Genomic DNA, 20,611 nt, shown 5'->3' with positions numbered 1-20,611 from the left:
TTTAAGCAGTTTTCTAAATGTGTTTTATTGAGAAAAATATTCTTTTTTCCTCTCAAGAGGAACAAAACAGATAAGAAAAGGCATGAGTCTTCTGATGGTTTGAGTAATTTAAGATTGCAAGCCTCCAATATAGTACTCTCTGTTTTCCCAAAATGAGAAACAGCAGTACAACATCATTTATTCAAATGTACTTTGTTAGAACCCTTGCTTGTGTGCTAGAACAAGCCTGCCCACATCTGCATTCTCAAGATTACATCAGAACACTGTGGCATGAACTCTAAATTCCTGACGGATGTCATTTACACTTTAGAGAGCCAAGATCATAGGAAGCCACTCATGTGCTAAAATGATCAGGCTGATTACAAATCAGATATCCCATGTGAGCGTCTTCTTAGTTATCATCTGCATAATAGACCTTCAAGAACATTCAGAGACAAATCATCACATATGCTGATGAAAACAGCAGGAACAGTTGGAAGATTGTTCTTTTTACATGTCTCCAGTTCTTCAAACCAGTATACTTAAACTTTTAAAACCTTTGTCATTCTGAAGTCAGTCTAAATGGTCTGGAGACTGTACTTTAATGCTTTTGCTCATTTATTTAGCAGTAAATTCCACTTATTTCAATAGAACTAGATAAAACAGACTTGTAATCAGGAAGTTAGCACAATGTAGTCAACAGATTTAGACCAATATGTGTGTAAATACACTGGCTGAGAACTTCACACTTCATAGTATTATTAAACAGAAATATATCGCAGTACACTCTAAGTACTAAGGTTCACATTTATTACCAGCAATGTGAGAAAGGCTTATAAAATGCATCATCTTTTACCTTTTCTACTACAACACAATGAGGTAAATATTCTTTCTTTCCTTCTGACCTATAGATCTTAAGTAGTGTTTATCAAACATGACTGGAAATATGAAGACGGAAGAATTCAGGAAAGAGAGGATTAATACATAGGCTATTAAAAAAACCCACCTGATTTCTTTTAAGTTGCCTGAATTCTCATGGCGTGAATAAAAAAATTATCTAAAACCAGTAAATTTTCTACTCTTGACTTGAGTCTGCTAATAGTTTAGGAACTAATATATCTACTGTAGACTCTGTCCATTGTAATGTCAAGGATTTGACTCATTTCTGTCTTGCCTTGTTGTACCAGGCACATTCAAATAAAACATGACAATGGGCTTAGACTGGTGTAACTCGGCTTAGGATTGCACTGTTAGTCTTGTAAGCATAATTGCTCATCTATATTTTGGAACTGTTAAGCTGAACAAATACATTGGAATTGTAAAACTTCGTGGGATCCCCATATAGACGGAAGAACAAACTCTCCTAGCTCTGCAAATTGTGCTGTTTGCATCTATCTTAATTAATTTCTTGATGATTTTAAGAGCTGAAGGCCATCCTAGAGCAGTGATTATATCATTTTGACCATTGTATGACATTCATTTTTTCTTCTATTGCTTGGTTCCATGCACTAGAGAAGTTATCATGCTTCCTAAAAATCAGTAAGCTGTTATCCTTTAAGAAAACTATTTTAAGTTTCATATTCAGAGCCAAAATCCAAGCTCTGGCTTTGACGGAATGTTTGTCCAATTCTAATATTGGGGTGGTACCTGCCACGTACTTCGGTATTCCACAGATCTTATGTAAGAACTGTTTTAGTAGTCTGTCTATGATTTCATCTATTTTATGAATCCAAACTGCTGCTCCATATAATGTTTGAGGTATACTTTAGTGTTAAAAACTGTAATTGTAGCTGGAAGATATTGTCTGCCTTTTCTATAGAAGAAATGCTTTATTGCTGCCCTGGAAGAAGCTGCTGATGCCATAACTGCCTTACTTTGGGATTTTCTGACCTGCTCCAGTTCATTGTCATTTAATCTCCATTTATATTTGCCGTCTTGTCTATGTTTTGTAAAAACTATTTATTTATTTTATTCAATTTATACCCCGCCCTCCCCACAGATGGGCTCAGGGTGGCTAGAATCTTCGACGTGGTAACATTAATTGTCACATCATGCTCTCAACAATAGTTTGTTTTAGCCTTTGAATCCCAATAGAAGATTGTGATATTAAAACTGCATCATTAGCATACAGTAGTATAGTAATTTCTAGAACTCCAAGGTTTGGCTGATGGAATTCATCTTGGTTAAGAGCAGGAGCTAGATCATTTAAATATAAAGAGAAGTGGAGCCATCAGGCATCTCTTCTTAACACCAGATCTCATTATAAATATCTTTGAAAGTCGTCCCTCTGGCCTGCATTTGACCTGACCAGTTGGATCATCATATAGCATCTGAATTAGCCATTGCAATCTGTGATCATTCTGGCCACAGCATTCTGTACTAATTGTAGCTTCTAGATGGTCTTCAAGGGCAATCCCATGTAGAACAGATTGCAGTCACCTGATCCAGATGTTACCGGGGCATGCAGCACAATGTCAAGATCTTTTTCATTCAGGAAGGGTTGCAGTTGGCTAATCAGTCAAAGCTGGTTGACCCTGGCCACTGCTGCCACCTGTTTATCCAACATCATCCCCAGACTATAAACCTGCTCCTATAGAGAGAGTGCAACCGTAGTTAGAACAGGAGATATCTCCATTCCTGGGTCAAACATTCTGCCCCCCCCCCCGCCCCCAGGTAGCACCTCCATGTTTCAGGATTACGTTTCAGCTTGTTAACCCTCATGCATTCCAAAACTACCGTCAGGAACCTGGAGGTTCCACAATTTCCACAGCCTTCCTGGGATCTGCTGGAAGTATGAGAGAACTGAACGTCATCACATACTGGTAACAATTCAGCCCAGATCTTGGATGACTGTCCCAGCAGTGTTACATGAATGCTGAAAAGCATGGATGGCAACAGGGACCTTGTGGAACCCTTTAGGCCAGAGGCAGTTCCCCAGCACCCCACTCTGAAACGCAGGTAGGACTGAAACCACTGCAAAACAGTGCCTCCCAGCCCCAACCCAGGGACATTTCAGACCTGTGACATAGCCTAAAACTAGATAAGGACAGATCCAAACAATTAGCTTCATTCAGGAATCCCTGAAGTTGGCCAGCCACCACTTGTTCAATCATCTTGCTTAAGAATGGTACATTTGAGACCGAACAGTAGTTATTCAGCCATCCCGAGTCCCGTGTTTCTTTATGAGTGGACGCACCACTGCCTGCTTCAAGGCAGGGTCACCACCCCATCTCTCCAAGAGACTTTTACTGTCTCGTGGAGTTGGCTTGTACCAGTTTCTTGTCTTCTAATTCTATATAAAAATCAAGTGCAGGGTAGTGTCAGGGTAGTGTCAGACTAGGATCTGGGACATCCTGGCTTGAATCCTCAGTCTGCCACGGAAGCTTGCTGGGTGCCCTTGGCCAGTCATACACTCTCATCCCAACCTATTTCTTGGGGGTGGAATTACCATTATGGCCACTGAGACTTTTCCAATGGGCTTCCCCCACATGCGTGACCTGGGCAGAAGGGCTACATGCAACCTGCATAAGCCTTGTGTGACAACATGAAGGCTGTACACCACTCTTTATCACTAAGCTGGCCAGGGAGGGAGGGAGGGGGGAGACCCCCACATGGCCCACTGGTGGGTGGGCAGGCATCCTTTCCCTCTCTTCCTCAGTGAGGGGTGGGGGCAAGGCATGAGGTTGAGGGCCTCTTTGCCCTCCCAGTCTGCCACTGTTATCTCACAGGGTTGTTGTGAGGATAACACAAAGGAGAGGGAGAAAAACAGAATATATAAGTAAATAAATAAAATGCATCTTGTCGTAAAGACAGTATTTGTCACCTGTGTACAGTGTCTTTGACTCCTATGGCTGTAGTCTAAAAAAATACCCAACAGAGATTCACATTAAAACTATTCTTATGCTGTGCATAGTAATTATGTGGTTGGGTTGAGAATCAGCAATCTGCTGGTTTGAATCCCACTACTGTCATAAGCTCAGTACGTGGCCTTGGGTAAGCCACTTCTCTCAGCCACAGCTCCTCAACTGTATTGCAGGGATAATAACAACACTGACTTTACCTTTGTTTGACTTTGACTTGTTTGTGTAGAAGAGTGGTATATAAACACAGTTGTTACTTAGACAGTTCTCAGTTTAATTTATTGGTTAATTAAAGAGGTTTCAATCAATAACATAAACATAGACGGGCAATAAGGGCATAAGGACATAGATGGGCAGTAAGGATGGGGACAGACAAAAAGAAGTACTTCTTCACTCAATGAGCCATTAAATGTGGAATTCACTGGTAGAAGACGAGCACAGATGACTTTAAAAGGGAATTAGATTCAGGGAAGACAGATCTCTCAATAGATACTAAAGGGAAAAACTCCATGTTCACAAGCTTCCAAATGCCAGTGCTAGAAGGCAACATAAAGGCCGCTCTGCCGTTTGCCGGCCCTCCAGGGCAACTGGCTGGCATCTGCGTCAAACGAGCTAGATCACCTGTCCGATCCAGCAGCTTCACGCTCTTTACCGTATAATTAAGAATCACAATCCAGTTATTTCTTCTGTCTAGATAGATACTTGAGTAATAAACCTTTTAGTTTTTAAAGTTGTGCTTCACTGAAGATTCGTAAACAGCACTAAAAACATTCCGACAGAGCCCTTGAATGCAGAAATAATTGCTTCCGGCACGTATGCCGCTACCAGCGTAACTCAAAGAGAATTGCAATTATTCCGGCGAACTTGAAGTGGGCAGGGGAGGCAGGAGGGCACTTGTACTCCCAAGACGCGAGAGGTGGGCAGAGGCGGCAGAGGCGGGCTGTCCTCGCTCGTAAACGCACAGACGCTCGTTCCACACTCGAGAGGCCGTGACAGGACACTCACACAGACGTGGCGCCCCAGCCACTCTCCCGCCAGTCTCCTCTGGATTAAAGCGCCCCCGTCCTCCTTCGCGCGACGGGCTTTCCCTTTACTACCTGAGCTCCCCGCTGATTGGGTAGGCTCGCCCCGCCCCCTGCAATGACGCACTCACTTCGTTCTTGACAGGCAGGTAGGGTTCGGGCGCCGCCATGTTGGGAGCGGAAGCGGAGCAAGCCGCGATAGCCCCTGCGGGACAAGTCAGAAACTGAGGTTGGGCTCGGCTGGCGGCGGCTCCTCCTTGAACTCTTCCTTCGCTGGCGGGGAGACTTGGGCTTCGTCCCGCATTTTCTGGGCAGAGGCGGCCCCCTCCCCGCTCGAGGGGAGGAGGAGGTGGGGGTAGCTGCTGAGGAAGCGCTCTGACCCCTTCGCGCGAGTGGGTGGCGGCGTCCGGGGTGCTCGGAGTTGGGAAGGAAAGATGCCGCTGGCGCAGCTGGCCGACCCCTGGCAGAAGATGGCTGTGGAGAGCGCGGCGGAGAGCAGCAGCAGCAGCAACAGCAACAGCGCTGAGGTAGGCTGCGCCGACGCGCGCACTGGTGTGGCTCGGCGGGGAGCGCCGTGCGGAGCTCAGCACCCTCTGCCGCCCTGAGGCCGCTCTGCCTGGCTTGAAGGCGAGGCTTCCCCGACCTCGCTTGCCCGTGTGTCTGCGGGGCTGACCTGGAAGGGGGGAGCAGCGCTGCCTCTTTTCTTCGCTCGTCTCTGAGGCAGCACCGGGAGGGCAGAGGCACTCCCTGGCCCTCTTCCCTTTTTAAAACGTCCCAGGAGAAATGAGATGGGGAGGGAGTTCCTCTTTCTATTCCTCCCTTCCCTCATGATTATCTCTAATTTAGGGCCTCTTTCTAACTCTCACGCTCCAGCTCTTCCTTTCCCGGACTCCTCGAGTTTACTTATTGTGGGTTAATTACTCTACCAGCACTTTTTTTTTTAAAGTCTCGTTTTTACGGGAAGTGACAGAAGGGTAGATTCTCGCCCTTTTCGATACGTGGTTGTAGGGGTCGCAATACACTTTATTAGTGAGGAAACGGGATGCTAATTTTTCCGGCTTGATTACTACAAAGCAGGATCGTGACTGTACGGTTTGCCTCGCGTCCTAGTTCCTGGGACTTTTAAATTTTCCTCCTTTAGAGAGACGCTTCTCTTCTGTTCCAGCGAGAGCAAGATTTAAAATATTTTAACTCTTTAGCAGGGTATTGGATAGGGAAGGAATTTGTTGTTAATGCCGCTGATGGCTTTCAGGCTGTCTTCTCTTCCCATGTGCTTACACTGACAGGAAAAGCAGTCTAATAAACAGTTGTAAACCGGCTTAGAGGAGGTGAAAATTTTGTTAACAAATAAAAATGAATGCCAGAGGGGGAAGAAGATTGGAGGGGGGAGAAGGACCTTTCCCATCTATATTCTTCTTCTCTTCTGAATTTTGACAAATGAAGAGTAAAATAAAAATCCCACTAAACAACTCCTTTTTTTCCTGCTCCCCACAATTCAAATATGCAATTTTCTTGGTTTCAGTAGTATCTGGTTTAGATGAGCGTGTAGGGATTGTCCTTTCTCAGACCACTAAGTAGAGATGGTGGGGCTGAATAACTCTGCTGCTTTTGTTCTGCTCTGATGGTGTCTGGTTACTTTCATAGTGAGTGTCTTTCTCCTCCCTCTGTTCTCCCTTCCCTCCCCCCTTGCCCGGATGCCCAACTTCCTCATGAAAGTAGCTTTAACTCTCTCTCAAAAACTCATACCCTGGAAATCTAGTTGGCCTCTAAGGTGCTACTGGACCCAAATCTTGTTCTTCTACAGACCAACATAGCTACCCATCTGAAACTTTCTTCAAGCAAAGGTCCTAATTTGGAAGGAGGAGTTTTTCGCACATGAGAACTGACTTATTTGTTTAAAGGCTTTTACTGCAAAGAAGCATCTACCTATAGGAACTAGGGTTTTATTTATGTCATTTATGTGTATCCATCATTGCCTCTTGTTTCTTATGTTCTAAGAGGCAGCTCTTAATTTATCTAATAAGAACAATGTTCTTGTGGTTTGACTGAATTTAGATAGTCTGACTTGATAAGTTACTTTTAGAGCGTATTTCTAAGAAACCCTCTGATGCTTTGTAAGTTGAATTCCCCTTCCTGGTAACAGTGAATTGCTTTGAAAATCTGCCATACCCAGTTTCTGGACTCAGCTAAATGAGAAAATTGGAATATTAATTTCTGTCTAGCTTAGTAGCAGTATGAAAAAAACCAGTAGTTTTATTTACCTGTCATAACACACTTAAGAAATAACTTAAACTAGTTAATATTTAGTGTCAGAGGTATAATAATGAGGGGGTGGGAATATCACTTGTCTTCAGACTACAAATCGTGGAAACTTCTGTAAAAGGAACAGCCCCACTGTTAAGGCTATCAAAAAGTGCTTCTATTTGCTGTCATTTCAGGAGATAAGCTTAATGTTTGAAATACACATCACATGTGTTGGGCTTTATGAGCAGTATTTTCATGCCATCTGTAATGGCAGCTACCCATTGTGCAGAGAGAGAACACACAATTGGTCCACCATACCTGTAAAGATGATATATCAAGTGTAGGCTGACATTTTTTAGTTGTCTTCCTGTGTGGACTGTAACATTTAAATTGGCCCTTGAAATACATATTTCACCTTTAAAGATATATTTTAGTGAGTGCAGAGTTCTTTAGTGAAAAGGTAGGCTGTATGTATAAAGTGCTGTTAAATTGCAGTGAAGTTATGGCGACCCCACAGGGTTTTGAAGGCAAGAAACAAAACAGAGATAGTTTGCCATTTCCTGCCTCTGTGTAGCAAACCTGGACTTCTTTGATGATCTCTCATTCTAATACTAATCAGGGGTAACCTGGCTTAGTTTTTGAGATCAGGCTAGCTTAGATCATCCATGTCAGGGCAAAGGGTATGGTGGATATATTCAATTTATTTCCTTTTTCATGTTGTGTTGAAAATAATGTGATGAAACTAATGCTGGAATCAAAAGTAGATATTGCTTGAGAATGCTAATGTTTCTTGATCCTTTTTTCCTGAGAAGTTATTGGAACCTAGAAGACTACTGTTCTGTGTGCCTAGAGTTGAATTTGATTGTTAGTATATAACTTACATGAGAATAGTTTTAAAAATTGAGCATACATACAAATTATAGAGAGGACAGTAATGAGACTTAATGAGTTTGTGTGTGTGCAATATCTCTTTGCTCTTATTCTTACATGGAATATATTATAGATCAAAAGATCATACGCGAATAAAAATTCTTTTGTTTAATAAAACAGAGAATAAAAGCACATGAAGTGTATACATGTATGAATGGCTGGAGAAGTGGGCCAAATGATGCATTATTGCAATTTTTAAAACCTGTAGTAATAGTAGTATGTTTTCATTAAACATTTAATTGCTACTATCATGTTTACATGTAATATAAAAATGCAAAGAAGAACATTTTACAAATTAGCAGACATTATGAAATGATGCTGAGGCTCTCAGTATTTAAGAGCATTGTTGACTTGCCGTTTATTGATTCTGGAACTTGCAGATGCGCCGGTGATTGGGGCCTGAGTGGTCCTGAGACTGCAGCTGTTGGTATGATGCTACTTGTTGTTCTCTGGAGTGCAGTAAAGGTTAGGGGGCTATTGGAATCAGTGACTCTCTGGTTCTCAGTTTCCACCATATCTTTGCACACTTTCCCTACCTTTTTTATTGGATTATCCCCAATACTGCATCAGTTACCCTTGGCTTAATAATGTTATTTGTAGCTAAAAGAATAGCTTTGTATCAACCTGCACTTGCAGGTTTATGTGAAATAAAAAACTCATTTAGTATTTAATAGTGCTTTTTATTGATCCAAGTAAATCTCTTTAATCTGATACTTAGCCAAGATATGTGGTACACTGAGTTTTCCAGTGATTTGTATTAAAAGAAAAGGCTTATAGATTTGATGATGCCATCGGAAAACAGGTGATGAAGACAACTTTTGAAGTTTTTAATCCAAGACATTATCAAAAGTGTATAAGGAGGTTATCATGCAGGATTCTTTGGAAATTATTTGTATCTGCCCAAATGGGACAGCAGTTAAAACTTTGACATTCAGTGAGGTATTTGGAGTGGTTATGGTAATCTGATGTGCTTAACATTGTTTCAGTAACATTTAACATTTCAAGTTATTAAATATATGTATATGAATGTATAATATATAAAGTATTAGTGATGTAACAAAGGTAGCATATTTCTTGTGTTACATGGTCATCATGTGAAAAGACTGAAACTTGATGGGGGAAGGTCTTAGAATTAAAAAGTTTCTAGGATATCAATTGCCAAAGGATCCAATAATCTTGCTTCAGGACTACTAGGAGCAATTTAGATCTGTGAAAGCGCAGAAAATGTAATAACTAAGTATAAAATAGGAAAGCTTTTACGACTGATGATTGTCTTTTTTTTTTTTAAAAAAAGTAAGTTGCAGAAAAGAAAGTTAAACCATTATATTAACCTGAGGTATAAACAGGAAGATAAATTTACTGAAACAGTGATGTTCTGTCAGTATTGGAATACCAGGTAGAAGGACTTGGTACATTCATCCATTGAAGCAATCTTTACAGAACGCCATCTCAAGGACAGTGGAACTGTAGTTTTCAAAGGTTTTTCTGTAGTGTAGGCCAGTACTCTGTATCCTAATTTATATCCTAAACTCCTTAGAAGCAACTTTTAGGTTGTTAAAGGGGCTGCAGAAAACGGGGGAGAAAGGAAAGATTTGTCTTTTTGTACAAAATACTTGGCATTCTACCTTTAATGCCTGTTTAAGCTTCATTTCCAACTTTTATAATTCATTGCTTCATTTATTAGCAAATTTTGAAGATAAATCTAGAAGTTATCTTCTTAATATTATTACTTCCTGCTGATTATCTTACATTTTTTCTATCCAAGATTTTAGTCTGAGAACTACTACATTTTTCATGCTGTGCAGAGATATTTGTAACTTAACTTCTGCTACGTAATTTTGTAGCTGATCTTACATGGAAAGAGATATAAATTATATTTACTGCAGTGAGGTATTAAATACTAAATTGGCTTATTTTTTGCTTTTATATTTCTTTACAACTTGGCATTTATTTAACCTGATGCCATTACAGTGATGCATTTTTCATTATTTACTGATATAAACTTTTTTGATGTATTGTCGAAGGCTTTCACGGCCGTAGAACGATGGTTGTTGTGGGTTTTCCGGGCCGTATTGCCGTGGTCTTGGCATTGTAGTTCCTGGCGTTTCGCCAGCTGCTGTGGCTGGCATCTTCAGAGGTGTAGCACCAAAAGACAGAGATCTCTCAGTGTCACAGCTGCTGGCGAAACGCCAGGAACTACAATGCCAAGACCACGGCAATACAGCCCGGAAAACCCACAACAACCATAGACTTTTTTATTTAGATACTTCTACCCTGTTTTTCTCCCAATGGACCCAAAGTGACTTACAACATTATTCTCCCCTCCTCTATTTTATCCTTACAACACCTCTGTGAGTTAGGCTAAGCTGAGATTGAGAGTCTAGCCCAAGGTCACCCAGGTAGCTTCCATGTCATGTGGGAGATCTGAGCATGGGTCTCCCGGATACGAGTCTGATACGCTACACTACATCACAGCGTGTCTATTGTTTGTATATTTTAGAGTTATACTTTGGCATGTTGCCAGAGGGTTAAGTAGTTTTTGGTAGTGTCATTTTATTACTCTTATTGTTCTAAAGAAATGACTGGATATAGTGAATCATAAGTCACGATATGCCTTTCAATGAATAGTACACTTCATACTATATATTTGATTCACTAGCTAAATCATAAGATAAACTATAGATCAGTTAAAAGTAGTTTATTCTTGCTTGGGTGTCCTTTATATATAGTGCAATTATAGGCCATTAACTTCTGTGCGCTAGTGTCATTTTAGTGTCATTCTACAGATCACAGGCTCCCATTTTAACAGTACCTTCCATATGTGATGTGCGGAATTAATGCTTGATATGTATTTGTCAGACATGTTTTTTGTTTAAAAATAATTAAAACATGGTACAAGATTTTGATCCTGCATTTCTTAACAAATATTTCCATAGAGACTACTGTATATTGATTAATTGGAATAAATGAGAACTGGATTCATTTCTGCTTTGTTTCTCCTAAAGAAAGTAGCAAAGAAAAAATGAATAAACACTTCTCAGTTTTCCATATGATGGTGCAGTATATAACTGCAGTAATGAAAAATAAAAAATAACTAGGGATTGCTTTGGCTACCAAAAGTAATAGGAACTGGCTGATTAAGAGCCAATTTCTACAAAATTGCAGTCATGCACATGAACAGGAAATGACTAATTAAGGCAAGTAGAAATTGCTTAAGGCAATAGGGAAGAACATTTGAAATACTCTTGGACATCTCAGTAGAGTTTGCCAGGGTACACTGGAGAGACTGATGCTGCAATTGTGTGTTGAGGTTTTTTGTTTTTTTTAAGCTACACACTTGGTCAGAAAAAACAGCATGTCACATACTGGATTGTCAATAATGTCTGGATTTTTTTTCTAAAAACTGAGAGAACAAATTATTTCCATTCAAGGCTAAATGGCTAGCAAGGAAGCATTCTTAAATTTCTGTAATGTGTATTTGACTCATAGTCTTTAAGCAGTGGAGTTGTTTACTGTCCCATCCCTAATGGTTAGAGGATCTGATGGGATGGAAGGAACAAGATATTCAGGCTTTTGCAGGAGAGATGCTTCCAACTGTTACACAGAGATATCAGTGTCTACTTCTGGATTCTTAGTGTGAGGTAGACAATGAAACTGCTACTGGCCTTATACAAATCTGTTGTGAGACTACTCTTTGAATACTGTATAGTATACATTTCTATTCATCACATCTGGAAAAAAATATTGTAGAGTTTTAAAAGGTGCAGAAAAAAACAACCAAAATGATCAGGGGGATGGATCAACTGCACTATCAGGAAAGGATCATTTGAAATACCTAAGGCTGTTTAGCATAGGAAAAAGGCAAATAAGGGAAGATATGATAGAGGTCTATAAAATTATGCATGTTGCGGAGAGTGTGGACAGGGAGAAGACAAAAGGGAGTATTCTTCACACAGTGCGTAGTTAAATTGTGGATCTCACTTTCACAGGATAAAGTGATGGCTGCCAATTTGGAAGGTTTTGAAAGGGGAATGGACAAATTCATCATAATAGCTATACTTATATACCACTCTTCTAGACATATTAGTGCCTCACTCAAAGTGGTGAACAATGTTGTTGTTATCCCTACAATACTGCGGGGGAGCTGGGACTGAGTGGCTTACCCGAGGTCACCCACTGAACCGATAGCAGTAGTGGGATTTGAACCAGCAAAGTGCTGATTTGCAGCCTAACCAATGTCAATGGCTACTAGTCATGATGTATAACTATTCCATCCAATACCAGAGGCAATATACTTCTTTCTCCCAGCCACTGGGAAACATGGGCGGGAGGATGCTGTTGCAGTCATCCTGCTTCTAGGCTTCTTAGAGGCAGCTGGTCAGCCACTGTGTGAACCAAATGCTGGACTGGATGAGTTTGGTATGAACCAGCATGGTTGTTCTTATGTTCTAGATACAAGGTATTGAAATAAGGTTTAATGGTAAATGTAAAATTGGTTACTCAAAGAGAAAACTCTAGTTACAAGATGGCTCTTAAATACATCTTAGAATTTAGTAAGAGTCAGAAATTACAAAAAAAGCTAAGTCAAATAAGTAACTCCCTTCATTTTGCATTAGATCTTGCTTTTTCTTCAGCAAGATTTCAAAAGGTGGATGTAGCAGCAGCACTGCAAATCAGTCTAAAGAAGTGGCTAAGAGACTGTGGGGTTAGGCATTTCCCATAAGCATATAAATTTGTTCAGGGCGCTAGATGCTAGTTATTGTTTGATGTATTTACCTGGTAGTGAACACACATGTTTGAATAAGCCGTTACAAATGTAAACGACAGATATTTTATTTTTTTTATTTTGAGATAGCTCCTCAAATACAATTCTGTTCAGTGGTGCTCATGTAATGAGGTGCCTCAATCAAAACCCAGACGTTCACAGATAGCCCTCCTCAAATTGTGTGTCTTTCTGAGGATTGTTATCGGCCAGTATTATCAATAGGAGGCCGTCAAGAGGGAGCCCGTCTTTCCATTGCCATTTACTTCTAACTGCTATAGTAAAAGCATTTTTATTGTTGAATTATAAGAATTTGGAAAAATGTTTCCACTTTAATTGCTCTATTAAGTCCTCTTTTTAAAAACTTTTGCAGAATGGCCAACAAATTGTGGATGAACCCATGGGAGAGGATGAGATAAATCAAACAGTGAGTAAAACATGAATGTTCATATGTTGCTTGGACTTTGTCCAACCTAGAGTTTGAGCAAGCTGTACTTTGAAAATAAAGGTTTCATTGCATTAATGTGAATAAGAAATATTGTTGCCATACAGTGTTCTAGGAATATTGATTCTGAAATTCATCTATGCTTGGTTTTTATTGCAACATACCAACATGCTTGGTTTTCATTGCGACATCGACATGTTTAGAGGTATAATTTTCAAAAGCTGTAGAGTGAAATTTATTAGGAAAAATGCATCACTGAAGTCAAGTGCCTATATCATGGTCCCACACATTTTAACAACAAGAGCCATATAATTAGCATGGTGTCATAACAGTGTAGTACATGGCATGGGCAGAGGTGATACCAACATGCTGAGGTATGAAATGAACTTATTGCACTGTGTTTGAATGGAGGACTATGTAAGTTGAGCAGATGATTGCTTTATGCCCTTTTGAGTTTCTTAGAGGAACTGACTTTTTTAAAATTGATTTAGAATTACTTAGATCTTTAAAATTTTTGACCTTTAAAATAATCTTAAAATATGCATGAACTAAGCCTTCTGTCTCTTTTCTTGGTGCTAACTGAAGAGCAGATATAGGGCTGCCAGCACCCCTGGTGGTGGTGGGGAATCCCCCCACTTCCAGCCTCTGCCACTCACCTGGCTGGTGGGGGGGGTGGGGGGGAAGGTCCCTGTGAAGTGTGTAATTGGCCCCTGTGAAGTGCTGGAGCATGCCTGCTGCCAGGCCCAATGACATCACTTCCAGAAGTGACATCATTGAGCTCAAGAGAAAATAATCAAAAGGTAAGTGCTGGGTCCCCCCCTCCCACTGGGAGGGTAAGAAGATCTGGTAGCCCTAAGTGGGTGCAATGCAGCCAGAGTTAAATTCATGTACGCCCCATTCATTGACTTCTGTGGAAGAGACTTAAACACATGTGCTCAATATTCCCATTGACAGCAGTGAAACTTAAGGTGCTTGATTTTGGCTGGATTTTGAACATTGCAGCTACATTGCTTCCTTTTGTTTCATACTTGTGATATTGGTATTGACTGAATTATACCTTAAGGAATACTTGCTGCATTCAATTCAAATGTGTCTGTAGGCATATTTTAACTTTAAATTTTTCTTGTGGTACTATCAGGTTAAGTAACATTGCACGATCCACAAAAGCACAACACTAAGTGGTCACAAATGAATATAATATAGGAAGTTAAATCAAAAGAGATGGGTTGAAATTAAATCAAAAGAGTTTTCGGCTAAACATTAGGAAAAACTTTCTGACAGTTAGAGTGGTCCCTCAGTGGAACAGGCTTCCTCGGGAGGTGGTGGGTTCTCCTTCTTTGGAGGTTTTTAAGCAGAGGCTATGGCCATCTGACAGCAATGCTGATTCTGTGAACTTGGGCAGATCATGAGAGGGAGGGCAGGAAGGGTTACATCAGTGTTTAGTTCTTGTGGCCCCTTCTTACATACCCAGGGTAAGGCCTATTGCCACCTTGGCGTCAGGTAACAGTTTTCCCCAGGCCAGTTTGGCTAGGGATCCTGGAGGTGTTTGGCCATCTTCTGGGCATGGAGTAAGGGGCACTGTGTGTGGGGGGGGGGGCGGGAGGGAGTATTTGTGAATTTCCCTCATTGTGCAGGGGCTTGGACTAGATGACCCTAGAGGTACCTTCCAACCCTATGATTCTATGAAGTGTTTCCAGTTGTATTTTTCTGATTTTAAAAGTTCATTGTCACAGGAAGGTCAAGGATATAGTATTTCCCCCCCTCCCCCCCTGTAAAACCTGGTTGCTAGTGTATGCTGAGCAATTACCAGTTCCTGATGAAACCCAGCTTGACCTAATTGGATATTTGCTTTGAAGTATGTTGTACAACACCTACCATTTTTTAATGTGCAGCAATAAATTAAAGCTTTTTCATTAACCACCTTTTATGAAAAGTATTTAGTGCTATGGCACCTGATTTAAAAAGTATGCACTGTAGTTTCCTAAATATTATAACTACCAGTTCTTTGGGTTCTTTCTGTATTATATATGTAAAGGCAAATTCACCTGCAACTCTCTTGATCCCTTAATCCTGGCTGTCATGCATGATCTTTCACTGCTGTCCTTTACTTCCATGCTGCAATACTCCAATAAATTTTAATGTTCAGACTACAGGTATTCAAAATGTAAATATCCCAAAGAAAAAAATTGGCTGACAATCTCAAAAGAATGTTAACAATTCTTCATGTATGTCCGAGACCCGGCTCGGGGGCCTCGGACTCCACAGACCCCCACCCCCCCGCGGCAGCCACCACCATGCCCGACCACCTACCTGGGGGTCGAGGAGGGCGCGGGGAGGGGGCAGCCGAAGAGGTTCCAGGGGGCGGCGGGTGGTGGGGTTCTCGCTCGCCCGGGGCGCCGGCGGCCGGCACCGCCGCCGCGCCACGGACCGGAGCTCTGGGCCGGACGCCGCCGGCTTCAGGGGCCCGGCGGGGCGGCAGACAGAGTGGCCCTCACCTTCCCGGGTTGCCGGCCGCCGCCGCCGCGCTGCTCGCGGGCCCCCCGGTCTGGCCGCCAACGGCCCCCGCGGCGCCGCGGCGACTCCGGCGGGGGCCCGCGCGTCGACGCAGGGAAAAGGCCAGAGGCGAGCTGCTCCTGGCCGGGCCGAGCGGGCGAGCGCCGACGCAGGCGCTCTCGGCCGGCCCAAGCACGCTCCCACCACAATGGAGCGGGGAGAGGGAGGGAGCCGACGGCGCCCAGCGGAACGCCGGGACAGAGGCAGGCCCGGCCGTGCCGGGCCGGGAAAGGCCTTGCCAGCTGTCCATCAGGGAGGGAGAGGGCAGCCAAGGGAAGGGGGCGGGAAACCCCCACAGAGCCCACCAACGGGCTGGGGCCGGGTGGGGCCGGCGGGCGTGGCCACACCTGGCCCAGGTGGTAGGAATGGCCCTGGGCGGGGGCGCTTGGGATAGGGGGTGGAGCTAGAGGGGGAAAGGGGTATTTAGGAGGGCTCCACAGGATGGTCGAGGAGGAGAAGGAAGCCGGCTGCCCTGACGTTAAGGCGCAGTCGGCTGGGTGGAGCCGCATGCTGCCTGGATCCCCAGAGCAGACAAGGGCCGCCCATTTCTGAGGCCACCTGGGAAGGGGCCCTCCCGCCCTGGGCCTAGCCGCGGTGACCCGACGCCTACAGGACGGACCCACCGAAGGAGCCCCCCCTCGCGCCACCGCCAATCCCGCCAGGGGGCGCCACAGGACCTGACAATGTATCTGACGAATGAAAAACTAATAATTGTTGTCATCATCATTTATAGTCCTCCTTTTTCACTGAGACTCAGGGTGGATTAATGATTATGAAAAACAATGCAATTAGACTGCAAGGGCCTCAAATAAACAATGCAGCAAGGCTAGGATTACAGAACTGGAAAAAAGTGCAAATGAAAAGCTGTCTGAGGGTTGGCATACCATAATGAAAACTGGGTTACGAAGATAGAGAACACTGAAATACGAAAGGGAGGTGATATGTACAATAAACATTACAAGAAACTACAGTACTATATTAAGCCCCTGTGCTGTTTCATTATACTACTGTTGTAGTTCTCTTGTAAAATGCCCTTCTGAACATTTGTAATTCCTTATAGATAGCAGTCTTGCTGCTGAATTTTTATCTAGATGAAGATTACAAACTGAAGATGTAGTGCATTGCAATAGTTTAATTTGGATAGCTCTGGCCAAATCATCTTTTTCAAAAGGTAGCAGCTGTCAAACCAGCTGAAGCTGGTCAAAGGTGTTCTGTGTCACTAAGCAGATCGGAGCTTCTAGCTGTAAATGTGGCTCAAATAGCACCTCTGAGCTGTCAACTTGGCTTGTCAGAAAGAGTGCAACCCTGTCCAGACTAGGGTGATCCTTCAGTGTCTCATTTGTTTACAGAATTGCCCTTGGGCACCACCATATTGTTTGACCTAATCTTCAGTTTATTGGTCCTCATCCAGCCTGCTACTAACCCAGGTGCCTTTTCAGAACACTCTTTACCTTTTCTGATGCTGTTGGAAAGGAAAAATAACATAATGATGATAGTTAAAACTAAATAGCTGCTCTCAGAGATTTCATATAGGTGTTGAATACCATAGGGGATAACTGGACGAGAGTTCTGGAGAACCTCGTAACATAAATACATTGGGTCTGAGAAACTTCTAAATGAAATCCGAGGTATGCTAGATAGAATATTCTATCTGTAAAATATTTAGCAAGTCTATTGTAGCACACTTTTAATTGTTTTGAGATTGTCAACAGTTACAAGCTCCATTTGGAGTGTACAAGCTCCATTTGGAGTGCTGTAGCTGAACTGCTTTGTGGAAGTCCATTCATAGCCGGAAAATGACAACCAGTGGCTGTAACTTCCACCAAGTACGTACAGATTTAGTAGTTGGTTGTGTTTGGTTTGAGTATTTTACACTTATTATAGCTCTATATTTTCTAGTAAACTAGGGTGCCAAATGAAAGTTGAGGAAACCGTGGTGCAATTGTCAGTCACCTGAGATATCTAAGTTCCAGAGATGAGCCACAATATCAGTAGGAGCTCCTGCCATATCAGCCAGAAACCCCCAAAAGTCTTGCAGGAATTTGTCTTGATCCATCACTCTTTGGAGTTGGACCATTTTAGAAGGTCCTACCATTGCAAAAGTTTAAGAGATCCTAATAGTGTAAACATTAGTAAACAAAGGTTGGTGAATGAGAAGGTACTTGTAGAAATCACTCACAATTTAACTCTGTTCAGAAGACCTTGTAAAATACATGACGCACCAGTTGTGTATTTCTTTTTGTTATTTATACCCTGATTTTCTCCCCAATAGGAACTCAGAGTCACTTTTAACATCATTCTTCCCTGTTCAATTTATCCTTGCAACAACAACCTATGAGGTAGCTTAGGACAAGAGAGAGAGTAATTGGCAGGTCACCCCACAAGTTTTCACAGCAGAGTGGGATTAGAAACCTGGGTTGTCCAGATCCTAGTTTGACACTCTAACCACTGTACAATGCTTGCTTGTGGCAGGCATTTTTGGGGCCTCATGGAAGTGCCTCATGGTTGCCTGATGGCCATCAAGGCCTGAGCCACATAGGTTAACTTGACCTCAGAATGAAGCATTTCAGAATTATTATTTCAGAGGAATGGGGTATAGATAATACAATGCAGCATTAATTATCTAGGACATAATTGATAAGTGGATAAATATTATTTTTGTACTTTATGTGCTTGTTTAGAATTTTACTAATACATTTTATTCCACATTTATCTTAAAATAATTGATTTTTATAACTTGTGGAAAATAAATTCTTTTAGACTATTTCCTGTGTTAAGGGAGAGGAGGAAAAGGAAATAGTTCAAGAGGGATGTGTGCAAGTCCTGAGTAATCCTTTTTAAAATCACTCATCACTGTGTTCCTGTTGCCCAGCAGAGCATAATTACTGTGTATGTACATTTTCTGAACACCCTGAAACAAAGAGAAGTGTGTGTGTGTGTGTGTGTGAGTGAGAGAGAGAGAGAGAGAGAGAGAGAGAGAGAGAGAGAACCCACAAGGACTTGTGGGGGGCATCTCATGTTTCCTTCCTGCACCATGTCTTTCCCTTCCTTATCCCACCATAGGCTTCTGCTTCCTTTTCTCCTTCCTATCCTGTCCCCCTGTTTTCACCTTTCCCCCTTCCACCCCAGGCAGCCTCTCCTCTATGGCCCAGTTGAATGCTGCTAGCTGAGCCAGCCCCAGTTGCATGGTGGGGAACCTGCAAGGACTCTTGTGGGGTATTTCATTTTTCCCGGTATCCCCTTCCCCACACTATTTCCTCTTTCCCTTCTCTTGGGAACCCCATATGCTCACTTTTCCATATGTCCTTCTCTCCTTCAAACCCATTGAATTAGTCAATCAATCAGTCAAGTTTAAAACGATACATGATTAGCTTTGGAAAGTCAGCAGTAATGGAAATAAGAATAAAAATGAATGAAGTAAAACTAAAAATAAATAGGGAGGGCACGTGCAGTGCAACAAGCACAAAGCAGTGAACAAAGATTGTGGGGGGAACATAGAGATATCTTCCTCTGACAAAGAAATTAAAGTTATTGAGGCTCAGTTAGCCACTTTCATATCCCACACGCCCAAAGGCAAAATTTAGCAATTTTATTGGTGATATCTTGGGAAGAGCCTATAGGAAGAAAGGAGGTGTAAAGTTGTTCAGACCTTCCTGGTAAAGTTGACAAAATTGGAGCTGCATATTAAGACTGGATAGATTCTACTTTCCCTATATGGCATGGGCTGAGCTGCTGAGGGAGTGGAACATGATGGTATCTGCCTTCCAGGAGGGCTGAAGATAGAACATTGAAGTGTGCAAGTGTAAAAATTCTCCAATATTTGGGAATCTAAGATAATCTGCTGGTTGGAAGCATTTTGAATACTGCAGAATAATGGGATATTTCTGTATCTGTGCCTATCTTATTATAAGACATGATCCCAGAGCCATTGTGGGGGCCCAAATCATGCTTCTTGGCTCCATATTATCCTCACAACAACCCTGAGAGATAGCTTAGACTCAGGGTGTGTGACTGGATCAAAGTCACCTAGTGAGCTTCCACAGCGTAGTGGTGATTTGAACCTGGGTCTCCCACATCCTACTCTGAAACTCTAACCACTGCACTATACTGGCATTAGGGAGGGGGCTGCTGTTGAGCAGTAGCAAGCAGCTGGGCTCGAGTGAGTCTTGCAAGTCCTGTGGTATCAGTCGTGCAATGGTTGTTTATGGGCCTGGCCTCAATGAGTCCTCCCTCAAGGGATAAAACAGCCTTGCAAAGGGCTCTGCCCCCTTCCCTGCTATAACCAGAAGTGGTCTTCTTGCAGTAAATAATTTGTGGGGGAATTAACTAGCAAGGAGAATGGCTATGCAAGAGGCTGGCAACTCTGGGATCTATCACCGGTGTATACCAGGTCCCTTCTGAAATAGCAAACGAGGCTGGTTCTTAAGGTCAAACAATAACTTTTATTAAAGAACAAGATGGCATGAACATACACTCGCAATTACAGGGTAAAAATAATAATACACGCGCACACAGAAACCTAGGAAGTTTAGCCAGAAATTGGTGAGGGAGCAAATATATCTACCTATCCTGGAAAGGGGGGTCCAGTCCACGGAGAAGAGGGTAGCTCTTAAGCCAGCGTCCTTGGCTTAATGGAGCAGGAGGCTTGGGCAAACCTCAAGGGAACAATGCTTACAGATCCGAAAGCGTGAATGATTTGAATGAGGCCAGAGCTCTGCCTTTATAGGTAAAATGTGCCCTGAGGTGGAAGAGCCCACCTAGCAATCAGAACAAAGGCAACAATTGTCTGTTCCTGGGTTTAACAAAGGATTTGATT

At 42.5% G+C, this 20,611-nt stretch overlaps 1 protein-coding gene across 3 annotated transcripts in view; it reads left to right on the top strand.

The window, feature by feature from the left end:
• The first annotated feature begins 4,872 nt into the window (after nucleotides 1–4,872).
• Nucleotides 4,873–20,611, top strand: part of RPS6KA3 (ribosomal protein S6 kinase A3) — a 66,720-nt gene continuing 50,981 nt past the window's right edge. For 2 of the 3 annotated variants that reach the window (XM_054973318.1, XM_054973317.1), the window contains exons 1-2: nucleotides 4,873–5,388; nucleotides 13,171–13,224. In XM_054973318.1, the coding sequence (XP_054829293.1) occupies nucleotides 5,296–5,388; nucleotides 13,171–13,224 (147 nt within the window). In that variant the 5' untranslated portion in view covers nucleotides 4,873–5,295. Of the gene's footprint in view, nucleotides 5,389–13,170; nucleotides 13,225–20,611 lie in introns of those variants that run through there. The other variant, XM_054973319.1, reaches the window with a different exon arrangement.

This window comes from Eublepharis macularius, chromosome 3 (assembly GCF_028583425.1).
Source record: "Eublepharis macularius isolate TG4126 chromosome 3, MPM_Emac_v1.0, whole genome shotgun sequence".
Lineage (NCBI taxonomy): Eukaryota > Metazoa > Chordata > Lepidosauria > Squamata > Eublepharidae > Eublepharis > Eublepharis macularius.
The sequence above is the reverse complement of the archived record's forward strand: the minus strand, read 5'-3'. Positions and strand labels throughout refer to the sequence as shown.